The sequence below is a fragment of the Aspergillus luchuensis genome, chromosome 5, assembly GCF_016861625.1.
Source record: "Aspergillus luchuensis IFO 4308 DNA, chromosome 5, nearly complete sequence".
Classification (NCBI taxonomy): domain Eukaryota; kingdom Fungi; phylum Ascomycota; class Eurotiomycetes; order Eurotiales; family Aspergillaceae; genus Aspergillus; species Aspergillus luchuensis.
The window spans coordinates 1905415-1919643 of NC_054853.1; the positions used below are offsets into that span (position 1 = coordinate 1905415).

Below are 14229 nucleotides of genomic sequence, written 5' to 3' on the forward strand. Positions count from 1 at the left end.
ATGAGCCTATTTCCTGAACCTCGAAGTTCCTCAACCTCGGGTTCTACAAGTACCATGCAACACCTAAGAAGTGCGACTACGGCAATTATCTCTTCTGGGGAGTCCTTTGCTCGAGAACATACAACCGCACTAGCCTTTGGTAGTACGGGATTTGCCCTCGCTACGGCACCTATTGCTGGCCCTGCAATATTAGGTGCTGCCGGTTTTGGCGCTACAGGGCCTGTTGCGGCTTCATTTGCTGCAGTATGGCAATCTTCAATCGGGGCAGTTCAAGCTGGGAGTCTGTTTGCCACATTACAAAGTGCTGCGATGGGAGGTGCTGCTGCGGGAGCATTTACAACAGCTTCGAATATTGGTATCGCGATGGTGGGATCCGTGGCGATCGGAACACAGTGGAATTATTACAAGGCAGTACCACGGATGGGCTATGATGTCAAAAGTACTGGTAAAGCTGGATACTGTGGTACTATAGCTCTGTCTCTCTGAACGCTGCTCAAGGCTAACTCAAATATAGATAGCGATCAGCCAGATGATGGATTTGATCACAGGGCAAGTAACCCACAGTCTTGTGATAAAATTAATTGTTTGGAAAAGGAATGGGCAAAATTGCTTCAGATAGACCTATCTTGATTGAATATGCCAAACGTCGTACACCAGGGTTACTTGCAAGAGGAAACCCGTTCAAATACTTATCATAGCCATATCTACATATGTTTCGCCTTTTATCTATCCTTACTAGTCGATCCTTCGGCATCTCATACAATGAACGATGACGAAGGTAAGGATCCATACGCCGACAAATCGCCTTAGACAATACCTATACCAGTAGGTCTCTTTCTTGTAAAGAGTTATCGAGAGCCAAGAAATCCAATAACTAGCCTGAGCTTTGCAGCGAGTTGCTCTTGTCTATGGAGGTATGATAACACCTGGGAATCAATGTTACGTTTTGAACGAAAAGTACAAGGGAATTGATCAATTGCTTGATATCCACACGGAAGAAAATAAGTTAATGATTAGCAGGTCATGCATACCGCTTATTGTGCTTTGACCTAATTACTCATGCAAGGGGCAGAAGGGTCATCGGAATACAGAGAATCTAATATCTGTGTCACTGATTTGACTTGACAGGCGTTATGTGCTGGCTGGTCTAGGTTAATATTAATTTGAATGCTTTCCTACAGACTGGGGGATGTACATGTGCGACTAAATGCTCACGGTAATATTAGTATATCATTACTTGAATGATTATATTGTGAGTATTTTTAATCTATCAAATGGAATACGCTTGAAATGTAACACACGCCACAAGATTCTCGACTAGACAGAGGTTGGGTCACTATTATAAATTCCATAAATTGACTTCTCTCACATGTTTCGTAGACCTATTATCTCCTCCCTGAAAGAATGGGGTCGAGGAGGAAAAGTGGGTTTCCTAAAATAGGGTCTCTCCAGTGCAATGACGTCTCAGAGGGTACTGTTAGGGGGTTTCCAGCGAGTCGGTGAGACCGGGTAAACAAGAACAAACCCCAGTAATATTTCCAGACCCCATCCAAAACCCGTTATGGAAAGACATACCTGTATCGCAGAACAGACGCAATTGCCATTTGAAGCAAGTCAATCTTTACTATCTTATCAAGCAACCTGTCCCCAAGGATCCAAACGTAATCTGAGGTACATTTTCTTGACCGGCTGTGCAAACTGAAGTATTTATATTAGTTCCCCTATGTCTGTGTGTGTGTGTGTGTGTGTGGCTTAGCCGTACGCCTCTTATTCAAGCTATCAGGAGAACCCGTTTTATGATACTAGAAGACGCCAGTTGTAGATAGCCATCGGAAGCACATGCTCAAAGTAGTAGCTAAATCCGAAATGCAGAGAGTATGTAATTGGTAGGTCCGTCTTAATAAAGTATGCAGCCCGGTTGGCTGGGTGTGGTATATATGAATAGTGGTCGTGTAATACTGATAGGACCGGGCTAGTACCAGCCGAGGGTTTTTCTATCTTCAGTCAACTTTTCGAAGGATTTGCCTAACCACTTCATATAACTGGCTCTCTATAGTACGGTCGGGTGATACGTTCCGCCCTGATGGGTTTGAGCTTTCGGTATCCTTTGACGGTTGGCTGTCTCCAGCGGTTCTAGGAAAAGGGAATCCAAGCATGAGGACCAGGTACTCTTCGCATAGGAATAACCAACTGCACTGAAAGGCTCGCTGACAGGACTTGCTAAGCGACCTACTGACTAGCAGTCTCTCACTCATCACAAGAATGTGTGAACTATGTGCATGGGCAACAATCAATCAGTTACTATCTTACATCGTATTTATTGGGCATTTAATGCGAACAAGGTAAAGCGAGGACCATAGGATCAACTTAATCATAACCATAGGGCCTAATGAATCATTCGGGCGTTACCGCGGTCTCAAGCAATACCATCTCCGGATAGCCAGTCAAGTGGCTCACTGCTCCAAACTTCACACAATATAAGGCATCTTAAAAGCATCAATACCGTGCAGCAACTACTTCAAATCTCAAGCAAGCCCAATCTCACCTGCAGGATCTCTACTACGGCAGCTTCTTCTAGGTTTCAAGCTTGCAATAACAGATATTAGTATACTTGCTAAGGAGAATGAGGTATTACGTGCGAGTCATGAAAAGCAGCTACAAAAGAGAAGACGCTTAAGGAAGCCGGTGGTATATAAAGAAGAAAGAACGACTGTCGAAGATGCTTAGAGAGCTATAAAACTAGATGAGGGGGTTCAAAATAAGCAAGATTTTATGGTTAAAGCTCAGCCTTAACCTACAGAGAAGCCCTCGTGCGCGCCTCTACACTGCAGCAGCTTCTTCAATAATTGTCAATGATATATACAGTACACTAAACTACCTAGTAAATAAATATATGGCATGTATATGAAAGTATATTAATCTAAAAACTTTATTTTAATCATGTCAGGCAGTTATACCAGAAGAAGTAGACTGCATAACTATAAAATATATTAACTAAAAGACTGAAGATAAATATAATTTACTTTTATAGATTTATACATCCTGGATATAAATCTTACTAATATTCCTGGTAATAAAGATAATATCCCTTGTAAATATATTACTTATACTTTACACTCTATAGAATACATATAAAAGCTGCTGAGTCCTTACTGAAGCAGATACTTTTTATATTACCAGAGTATCATACTTTGTCAGGATAGTAATAAGCTATAAAAATAGAACTATAAGATCTGGACTGAGAAAAAGTATTTTAAAAAAAACAGTATATCACAATCCAGGCTAGCAGCATAAAGCTATATCTTAAGCCGAATGTTAAATTCTTAATAAAAGCTCAAATTCTTTGACCAGCCCTTCCAAGACTTATCTATATACTTTGTAACATGCTAAATATGCCATCTATACCTGCATATAAGTCATATGTAATCTCCACTCATAACTGTCTGTAATGGAATGTGGCACAACTTAATCAAATACCTTAATAATAGTTAATGATCATGAGCTTTGATATCTTGAAGCTATACTTTAGTATCATAACTAGTAAAATCAGTTTAGAAGTATCTTAGCTTGTTAGTATTAATATCAAGTAACTACTAAAATCTTTATATATTGAAATTATCTTCTACCAGTAGAGATTGCAGCTTGTAGCAATAATACCAATAACTTAATATTATATAAATTATAGATATTAGTTTCTCTAATATCAGTAATTTCTAGATCTAACTATCTTTATTATCCGGCTGCCTTCAGTAAGCTCTGCCGGCTTATTTCTTAGTCTTTCCTACCTTATTTAAGAAACAACTTAAGAAAATTATAATAATTTAACTAGTAAAACCCGGATAAATCACTGCTATAATTAACAGAGAACTATCATAGATAATATAAATATCTTAAATAATTCTTCAAGCTAATTTTAATTAGGACTTAATCAGATTATTTTTATTCTATACTTTCCTACTTTTGGGGAGAATTAATCAGGTCTTATTTAATTAATTTTAATAGCTTTATATATATATTTCTAAAGCTTTCATGCCGCATTACTCTGCCCCGGGTTTAATCAGCTGGAAGAAAGAACTTTAATATAATACAATAAACATGAACCATAATAATAATTTGAAGCAGGACAAGTAACGCCTGATTTAGATATAATAAGCTATGCAAAAGCCAGGCCTGTTATTACCTGGTTGTAAGAGGCTCAGGAATACAGGGACAAAGCGATGCAATCGGCTTTCTTAGTAGAGAAATGATTAAGAAAGAGTATATGAGGCCTGTGGAGATAGAATATGAAAGATGTGAGGAGATAACTGGACGTCCAGTTTCGCCATACCTGAGGGGGTGGTGCAATCGCCTTCGTAATGTCTTGCCACGTCATCACTGCTGATCCAAGGGGCTGTGCGTTCAAAGTATCCATAGTCCATGTCTGCTGACGCGTCGTCTATGCGCGCCCATTCGTTGTAAATCTTGCTGCCTGGAATGCGGTGTCGATCATATCCAGTCTCAGTATCTCTTATCGTGCCGGTTATCCGCTCAAGGTCACACGAAACCAAATCCTTCGGGAATACTCCATTTCTGTTGCACCAATAAAATTCTTGAAGCTCGTCGGGTGCCAAAAATCGCGCAAACTGCTTACGTGTTTGTGGGTCCATTTGTCTCTTGGCGTGCGGGGTCGAGGTCATGTGGCGCAAAAACTCTGCCGCTGTGGGTCTACCACTCGGATTTGACGCTGCCTGACTGTCTGCAGTCCTTTGCCTTGTGCCCGAATCGTCCACATTTGTTGCATTTTCCTGAAAACTTGCCATGTTGTCGATTCTTGCCGGTAAATCTTTTAGCCGCGTACAATTGCTCATCAATTCTCTGTGCTTCTCTGGCCAATTCGTCCAATGTTCCAAATTCTCTGTCCTGTGTAATCAAGGCCTCTCGTATGTGTAATTTCAATCCTCGTAAAAATGCTGCCTGCTTGGCGTCGTCGTTTCAGCTCAATTCTTCAGCGTCTCTCTGGAAGGCCACGTAATATGCCTGTACCGATGATTTCTGCGTAAGGAACGTAATTCGTCGGGATGCTTCCTGTATCTTGGTCTTTTCTGTCTTGGCAAATGCCGTCCTGACTTTCTTGACAAATTCCTGGTAATCGTCGTAAATTTCCGGATCCACTGATTGTTCTTTGCTCAGCCAACGGAGTGCGGGGCCACGTAACAATGTGCCCAAATAAGCTGACTTCCGTTTGTCGTTGTCGTCAAAGGCGTCGTCGGTAAGGAATCGTAACGTACAGTACGTAATGACGTCTTCGAGTTGGTTGTCTTTTCCGTAAAACAATACTGGCTTGCTCATGTCTTCGTATATTTCGTCACGGTATTCGTCCACGTGAAATTCCAATTCACTTTCTGTACCGTCTGAGTCGTTGGGTATGTCTGCACCCTGACTGTCCTGTACCTGCACTGCTTGTCTCTGCGAACTCGTTTCTGACGATGTCGTGTAATAATGGGGATCGCCTTCCTCAAAAGCTCGTATATTCGCTGTGGTCTGTACTAATCTCGCGTTCTCTGGTGGTAATATCGGTTCAACCAGTCCTAATCTTCGTCTGTCACGTGATGCTTGTTGTCGTTCACGAGCGAGTTCCGCTTCTACTCGCCTAGGGTAGGGTATCTCGTCCTTGCGATCACTCATACGGTGGGTGTGGTAGTCAAAAACAAAGCTATGGTCTCTTGGGATTGAACAGAGAGTATTAAGCATCTGGATAAGGGGTGACAAGTGTTGTTTCACCTAGAATACCTGAATTTGTTCGAACAAGCGAATATACCTATATTAAGGAATTGATATATTGAATATTCCACACTCATGGCTACAATATCCCCTGTCAATGTTCCTGCGATAGAAGTATTTTACGGAGTAGAGTTGAACAACCTGAGACCCTTATTCCACGCTGATGTGAGTATTATTATAGACCTATCTGGTACATTACATTCCGAGGTCGAAGGACCGTTATTCAGTGCCAGTTTAGCGTCTATCGACGTCGGAGGTTTCCCACTGCTGCTAAAAATGAGACCTGAAGAGCATGAAGGGTGGCACACAGGTTCAGGAATAATGCAGGAACACACTACTATGATACTGTAAGATTCAAAATCGCCTTCCGCCTGTGTTACTGTTCTGTTTTCTCAAGGCCCCACTACCAAGAGTGCACCCCGTACACTAACCGGTCCCGGTAAGCGAGTCACAGGAACATAACGAACAGTGGTATCGTTCATCCTCCAGCATGATGCCATATATTTTTTTATTACGTATCCACATTACCAAGGATAACGAATCTACTAGAATTTTCGGCCACTATCAAATATTGAAGACGATGTCTATATACACAGCAGCCATCCAGACCCACCTTTTAGAAGGATCTTCGCTATAGTAGAGATAAGGAGAGGCAAGGAAGGAAAAGGCGAGTATGTCCCATTTATTATACCATGGTGGAGAGAATGTGGAGAGAATCTACTGCTGTTTCCCAGTCATTGAGAATTTTGAAGAGGATATGGTATTTGAGTGGTCTGGACACAACAGGTTGCAGCGGAGCTCTGCACACTGTTACGTAAGACAGAAGGCATTATTAACCTTTCCCTGGCTTTTCCATGTATACATCCACCATCCTTTCAATGACAACTAAAGCGACAGTTCTGTTCTGCTCAACCGAATACAGGCAAGTAAATCCATGCTTTCACCCACCCAATTGCGATTATAGAGCATGCGACTTGATTGTAATAAGACCTTGATTTAGACAATCGAGAGATATTACAAGACGCTGTATCTTCGCCTGGGAAACAGCACCTCGCGCCAGCAATGTTGTGAAGGGTACAAAGTTCGGCCATTATTCATTGTGAGTTGGGCGTTTTCTCATACCCCTGAGATTGACGTCTGACAGGTCATATCCTGAGTTAGGATCTGCCCTATATTGAAGAAGTAGCTTGGCTACTGCTTCATGCCCTCTTTCTGATGCCCAGGTAAGTGGTGTCCAGCCTGAGCTATCCTGAGTGTTAGGATCCGCTCCCTGCTCAAGGAGTAGCTTGGCTAATGCTTCATGCCCTCTCCATGATGCCCTGGAGAGTGGTGTCCGACCTGAGCTATCCGGAGTGTTAGGATCCGCTCCCTGCTCAAGGAGTAGCTTGGCTAATGCTTCATGCCCTCTCCATGATGCCCTGGAGAGTGGTGTCCGACCTGAGCTATCCGGAGTGTTAGGATCCGCTCCCTGCTCAAGGAGTAGCTTGGCTACTGCTTCATGCCCTCCTTCTAATGTCCAGATGAGTGGTGTCCAGCCTGAGCTATCCCGAGCATTAGGATCCGCTCCCTGCTCAAGGAGTAGCTTGGCTACTGCTTCATGTCCTTTTTCTGATGCCCAGATAAGTAGTGTCTGACCTGAGCTATCCCGAGCATTAGGATCCGCTCCCCACTCAAGAAGTAGCTTGGCTACTGCTTCATGCCCTCCTTCTAATGCTTTAGACAGTGGTATCTGACCTGAGCTATCCTGAGTATTAGGATCCGCTCCCTGCTCAAGGAGTAGCTTGGCTACTGCTTCATGTCCTCCTTCTGATGCCCAGGTGAGTGGTGTCCAACCAGAGCTATCCTGAATGTTAAAACTCGCTCCTCCCTCAATTAATTTCACCATCACGTCTAGGGCACTTTCTTCCATGGCAACACTCAACGCTGTGTTATTCTCATTGTCCCGAGCATTAACGTCCATGAAGTAGTACCTATCCCGCTTTGTGCTTGTTCCATAAATGATGGCACTCACAGCTACCTCCTTTTGGTGCAGCTGCCATTCTATGGAACGATTTAAAAGTGCCACCGCCATATCCTGATGGCCTCTTTTTATAGCGAGAAGGAGGGGTGTGTTCCCATCAATATCTCTACCATCAACCTCGACCCCATCATTCTGCAACAGATCGTCAAAAGCGCTTTTCGACGCAAATGTAATCAGGACATGGAATGCCGTTGCCTGGATGAATGGCCAACCTCGGGGCGTATAGACATTATCAGGATCAGAGACTCTCCATAAATTTGCTAATTTTTGTAAGGTTGACTTTTGACCCCAGTGAAGGAGGGTGAGGAGATCGGATTGAGGGATATTTTGTTGTTCCACCTCCTTGATGTGCTGAAACAAAAACCGTACAGCGTATGGTATCAACTGGAATGTCTGGAAGAATTTGCTACGGGATAGTCGCTGACCACCTTCCAGGACTTCATCATGTGTCATGTATCTGAGACAAGCTCTTGATATTCGAAAATGACCAGCTCCAACGACGGACTGAGAGAGATGCGGGTCACACATAATACTGCTGAGGAATTTATTGAGCAGAAAGTCAGCCACTGACTGGTGTATAAACTGAGCTTCCCGATCAGAATCTTCCTCCCCAGGTTCATATTGTTCCCATATTTCACGCGATTGAAATTCTACCAATCCTTTGGAGAGATGTCTCACGTGAACCTCAAATTTAGTCACGGTATCAGACCAGCTGCTGTGACTTCTGAGCTGCGTTCCAGGTTCCATGTCTATATCAATAGAAAGTGCATCCCGAAGCTCGTGAGCAGACAGGGGTCTCTTAGCAAATAGAATCCATTGGAACAGCTTGACCATCTGCTGTCTGTCGCTTTCATGCACATCATTTAGAATTCTAGAGTATAGCCCGTCAAGAGCTTCGGGGATGTCAGCCAACTTGCTGCGCAGGTCTTCTCTCTTGGTGCCAATAATGTTCTCTTCAATCACCCTGTTACAAACAAGGACTGCCCATTGAAATCCTCCTCGAGCTTTCGACAAAACTTCACTTTCAAAATACTTGCGATCTTCCTCTGCTTCAATTTCTTTCAGCATACCACCAACGACGCGTTGTATATCGTTAGTATTTTGTTGTTCCATGCAGATGGATGGGATCATGTGATGACCCAGGATTGGATAATGTCTGGAAGAAAGACATATTTTTGCCTGTCCACCTTTGCACTTGACTGCCTCCATAAGATCTTTGAAGTATGTCAGTAAGGTTCTGGCAGAATCCTTCCCACATTCATCAAGTGCGTCAATAAAGACGATGACCGGACTGTTCTTTGTCCCCTCTGTTAGGATCTGCGATAAAAGCTTGCGAAGTTCTTCTTCCGGCCAGGTCCATCTACCTTCTTCGTAGGAACCATACCGCTTCTCCCGGTCTACAAACGATTGTGTGAGCTGGCAGAGGTAGTCCGGAAAAGAACATAGCATAGCATTCAATAGTGCTCTGAAGAGCCCCAGCGGCGTTCTCTGCAGAGTTGTCCCTCGACCGTGGATGAAAAAAGATACAAGCTTCCCAGCGTTTTTATCGGCCATTGACTGGACAGCGAATTTCATAAGAACGGATTTACCAGCCCCAGGATTCCCTTTGATCCACAGAAGCCCTTGTCGGCTGTTCAACCATGCTTTATATTGTGGGTCTTCAAAGAGCCAAGCGCAAGTGTGCATTGCCGGATGAATGTCGTTGTACCTATACTCTTGTTCGCGGAAACTAAGTGACCTAAGGCATTCTGTTTACAATCAGTCAAGAATACTAGTGGTAATAGTTGACTTGATATGCCCGGATTCTCTCACCTTTCTCACTGTTACACAAGTCTCTTTCCCTGGAAAGAGTGGCCGGTACAACTGACAAGAGAGCTTTGGCATAGGCAGCAGCAGTTAGGGCGGCATATCCTTGCCATCGTTTATTCTTATGCGAATCACAGTAGTCACAGATGCCGCGAATAACTAGTGATGGAAGTTCGTCCATAAGCCCAGCAGCCTCCATTTCGAAACAGAGTATGTCTAGATCCCGAGCAATGAAATCTCAAGTCTTAGCATCTTTCATAACCTGATCTCCAGAAGCAATCAAGCCATAATGAATACAAGAATCATCAGTTCTCCGCTCAGGTCAGTTCACTAACTGGGTTTAATCACATGCCAAACAGTTGTATTTGCTATCATCATAATCATATGTTGGCGAAAATAGCCAGTCGGCTTTCAGCCGCGAAAACTGTTCCTTTAACTCTTTACTGTTCTGCAGTGTATCATTCAATATATCACCGATCAGCCTTTTCCCGGTCATATAATCACTCTTTACTTAAGAAATGGCCTTTAACAAGACTGGAGAAGGTTTATTAAGCAAGCCGGTGTGCTGGAAGTGTCCGCCGCGCAGTATCTTGCCGTAGTCAAATTATATAATGCCACCCGAAGTAGCAGTCGGCATGCTGACCACAACATCACCAAGGCGAATGTCAGCACTCTGGCTCGGGACTCCACCCCCAATACCCACCATCAAGCCGAATCGGATATTTCGAAAGGTAGAAACCATATGTGACGCCACAGCTGTAGCAGATATCGTCCCATAGACACCACCAGGCAGACAAGCCACTATCACATTGTGGCTGCTAATCCTCCCAAGTATGTAGACATTATGATCGGATGCGGGCTGGGAAAGTGGAGGATGAACCTCATCCAGAATGGCCTTTACCGCCGCCAGTTCTAGCGACAAGGCGCAGATCCAGGCAACCATATAGTCGTTGTGTGCGAAGGTCATATTATCTAACACACAGAAAAGTGAAACTTCTCCATGAAATGATCAGGTGGTTTTGGGTCGGAAGAAGATAGAGTAGGCAATAAAATTGCAGAGTTAAATATTCCAAGATCCAAATCTGAGGTTTGAATTGGAGGGGTCATCTGACACGTGTAACTGTGAGGCTGTCGCGGTTAAAGGGCCAATCCTGGTCTTGAGAACATATAAAAAGCAAAAGGAGGAAATGGTGTGTATTAATACCATTAACGTAATCAACGGTTGGACGGCCCATCTGGTTATCCCATATAAAAGAAGTCATTTTAAATCTTTTATATCTCAACCACTACTAAGGTTGATTAGTTCTGACTTTACATATAGATAATATATAGTAGAAAAATTGATATATATTTTTTCCATATTTTTAAATTTTTTTCTTATATGTAATATATTGATATATCTAGAATTACAGGTAAAATACATATATTGTATTGTGATAAGATACTATTCATACTTATATAGATTTTTGAGGAGTATTAGATAGGAATTTATGTTATTTCTAATCTATCTATGCAATATTGAGTCTTTCAGACTTATAATGGTTGAGTTATCTTGTGTTCAAAAAGAGTCTTTTGTATAGTATTACCAGATGGGCCGCCCAACCGTTGATTACGTTAGTTAACTATAACATGATCTTCCCAGAATCCTATCAACAAGCCGCGGAAACTAGTTTGCTTTCCAACATCACAAAAACCTAAAGACTTAGGTACAATTAAGTTCTGGGAGCTCTCGTGAGGGCGTAGCTAACTACACCTTAATTGGAACTAAATGCCTCACAACGTTTGACACGTAGGAATTTGGTTTCTCGAGATTAGTCATCGAGTCATCGAAGCTTACTAGATCGACAAGCGGGACGCCGGATCATTACGGTTGGTTCCGTCAAGCTCAAAGGCCGTAATTTGAAGAGTAATAATCCCAACATGTCGGAAATGATCTTCCGCGTTCTGTTTTCTGGCGCCCACAATGTCAATGAACCATTTTAGTATTGCATCGAATATCAGCTCTGGGTAATCCTTATATACCTTCCAATTGCGCTTAATGAACGAACTCTGCAAACATTTCCTCAATGGGATTGAGGTCCGGTGAGTATGGAGGCAGGTACAGCAACTTCACCCTGGCGTTACTACAATTCTGTCCCACACGCTCGGTATGATGAAACGATGCATCGTCCATTATCAGCACAGGTTTGGGTTCCGGCTACCTCGCAATGATGAAGCAGCTGCTCCACAAATTTTTGAATATCAATGCATCACTAGTTCCCTGGAATTTACAGGCAAGCATAACACTATGCTGGGCATACGCTGGCAATACTTGATATCACCATTCGCGATGAATCCGAGAGATTTGCACTAGTATTATTCCAATGGAGGACTATGCTGTTCACCGGAATCTAACCCGCTTGTCACATTCCACCTCATTGATATGAATATAGCAGTACGAACGAAATTCAGATAGACTATAAAGATAGCAGTTTTATAAATCCGTATTATAGTCTCCAGAAATCCGACAGGCTGCTTTCTTTAACTATCTGACTAGTATAAATATCCTTCTATAATGGCAGTTGTCACTACAATCTCAAATTCATCTTATAAGAAAGTCGTCATTCATCTAGATACAGATCCGGCTTCGTGAGGAGATACTTATAAAGAGTGTCCAGTATAGGCAGGGTTACCATTTACAGTCAGCCGGCTTTGATTGAAGATGCTTTAATACTGCCAAAAAGTCGCAGGTTTGAACAAATATATCGAATACTGTATTTATTATAACCAGCCATGTCAGCTATTTAAGCAGTTGTCAATAATCTGCTTAGAATCATGCCGTGAATAAGTTCAAGCTGAGATACTGCTAGACTTGGGACCATTTGGAACACATGAACAGCTGCTCACTTGCTGCAGAAAGATGTGAGAAATGGTGTGGTGCAGGAGATGACTTGATGCGATTAGTTACCTGTATCATACTGCTATGTCACTGTAAGAAACCGAAAGTTCCAGAGATATACAGTGCTCATATCATACAAAACACCACTAGTACTGCCAAGGCGCTAAAGAACTAGAAGTGAGGCTGCGAAACAAGTAAAGAATGTTCGGGGCGGAAGCCGATTTCGAATGTCCCTGTAAAACCACTGTAGACACTCATAATGTCTCAAGACTGCTGATTATCTTGGTTCACTATCAAGGGTATATTAGGACAGCTCCAGGTATACTTAACTACATATTGCTGAAGCAGAGTAGTCCAAGCTGTAATTAAGATTTAATATTACCAACTCTACCATAAGAAGCAGTAGTAAAAATATATTAAAAATATCTCTGTGCACGATACAAGATACTTAATAATTACTTAAAATATAGTTGTTACATAACAAAGCTGTTACTGTTAATAGATATAAACATAGTAAACTCTTCACACTGTACTAAAAAGATTTAAAACTTATATTATAAAGTTGTCCATAATAAAGTTTAGAAAGATATATAATAAAATTATATATAATTTATAATTTCCCACCATTTATTTAAAGATTTATAATAAATAGGGTCTGGGCATCGAGTACACATATAATATATATATCTAATATAGTATCTAAAGCTAAAGTCAGATTTAAATAACTTTTCTTATACACTGTATATTAAGCAAAGAAGATACTCCAGTAGTTATATAATAATATACTTGTTATCTAAACCTGCTGTAATCTATCCTGGAAATCTCTCACTTGAATAGATAGCTCTTAGATATAATATAAGACTAGGACTAATTTGTAATACTATATCTACAGCTATAATTCTATAGTTTATTTTATCTTGTTCCAAAGTTAGTATAAAATAAAAAAGAATAATAATTATTTTTTATCTCTTCTAGAAGAGAGCAACATCATTATATATATTATATATTTTTAATAGAAGACCATGAACTTGCTGAATTATATCCTGAACTAGTTACTTTTTATTAAACTAAAACTACTTTTTCTTCTTTATCTTGTAACAAAAGGCCTGGAGTATAGTATAATATCTTATTTTTTATTTTATTACTTTTATATATAAGAATATTCCTGCAGTGCTTGTAAGAGTTCCATATTTTTATTATATTTTCTGCTTGTATTTGAGCCAGTATTTCAAGTAATATTTTACTAAAAGATTAACTCTAGTTTTAATTTTTTTAATTTTACTAAGGTCAATGGGCCGTCACCAGTCAATTAATTAATTTTAACTATTGGCTATTTAAATAATCATGACCTGTGGCTTAAATTATCTCCAGATAATATTAAAATCTATAGATAAATAGTCAGATCAGTAATTCTTCTGATATACTAATTCAGATACATATTGCAGTAGAAGATTTTATTAAGTTTTATTAATTTTATCTGATAAAATATTAGCCATGCCTCTTTTATAAAAAGTATTTTAAATATTTATAACTGCTATTAGCTGCTTCCCCTACATCCCGCCGTAGCCAGTAGAGAATAATAAAAAGATTAAATCCAGTAATTTTACTAAGTCACTTAAGCCAACTGTTTAACATCCTGGTAGAGATATTAAAAAGATATATATCAAGATCAGCCAGGTAAAGAATAAGAGAACTAGCTAATTTAAACATTTATAATATATACAGCTGTCTGATAGAACTAATATAAAAATATTTAAAAACAGAT

The 14229-nt window shown here is 40.9% G+C and overlaps 5 protein-coding genes across 5 annotated transcripts; 1 reads left to right on the forward strand and 4 right to left on the reverse strand.

Moving 5' to 3' along the window:
* Positions 1 to 630, forward strand: AKAW2_50623S (interferon alpha-inducible IFI6/IFI27 family protein; the record flags this gene model as incomplete). The annotated part of the gene is made up of 2 exons (XM_041690462.1): positions 1 to 463; positions 515 to 630. 2 exons carry the CDS (start codon positions 1 to 3, stop codon positions 628 to 630), a joined length of 579 nt encoding a protein of 192 aa, XP_041544044.1.
* Positions 631 to 4247: 3617 nt separating this feature from the next.
* Positions 4248 to 4847, reverse strand: AKAW2_50624A (uncharacterized protein; the record flags this gene model as incomplete). Its single annotated transcript, XM_041690463.1, has 1 exon — positions 4248 to 4847. One exon carries the CDS (start codon positions 4845 to 4847, stop codon positions 4248 to 4250), a length of 600 nt encoding a protein of 199 aa, XP_041544045.1.
* Positions 4848 to 4971: 124 nt separating this feature from the next.
* Positions 4972 to 5664, reverse strand: AKAW2_50625A (uncharacterized protein; the record flags this gene model as incomplete). Its single annotated transcript, XM_041690464.1, has 1 exon — positions 4972 to 5664. The coding sequence occupies one exon, from the start codon at positions 5662 to 5664 to the stop codon at positions 4972 to 4974; it is 693 nt and encodes a 230-aa protein (XP_041544046.1).
* A 1186-nt stretch (positions 5665 to 6850) lies between these two features.
* AKAW2_50626A (ankyrin repeat domain-containing protein) lies at positions 6851 to 9229 on the reverse strand (the record flags this gene model as incomplete). The annotated part of the gene is made up of 1 exon (XM_041690465.1): positions 6851 to 9229. One exon carries the CDS (start codon positions 9227 to 9229, stop codon positions 6851 to 6853), a length of 2379 nt encoding a protein of 792 aa, XP_041544047.1.
* Positions 9230 to 10190: 961 nt separating this feature from the next.
* On the reverse strand, positions 10191 to 10553 carry AKAW2_50627A (uncharacterized protein; the record flags this gene model as incomplete). The annotated part of the gene is made up of 1 exon (XM_041690466.1): positions 10191 to 10553. The coding sequence occupies one exon, from the start codon at positions 10551 to 10553 to the stop codon at positions 10191 to 10193; it is 363 nt and encodes a 120-aa protein (XP_041544048.1).
* Between the last annotated feature and the right edge of the window lie 3676 nt (positions 10554 to 14229).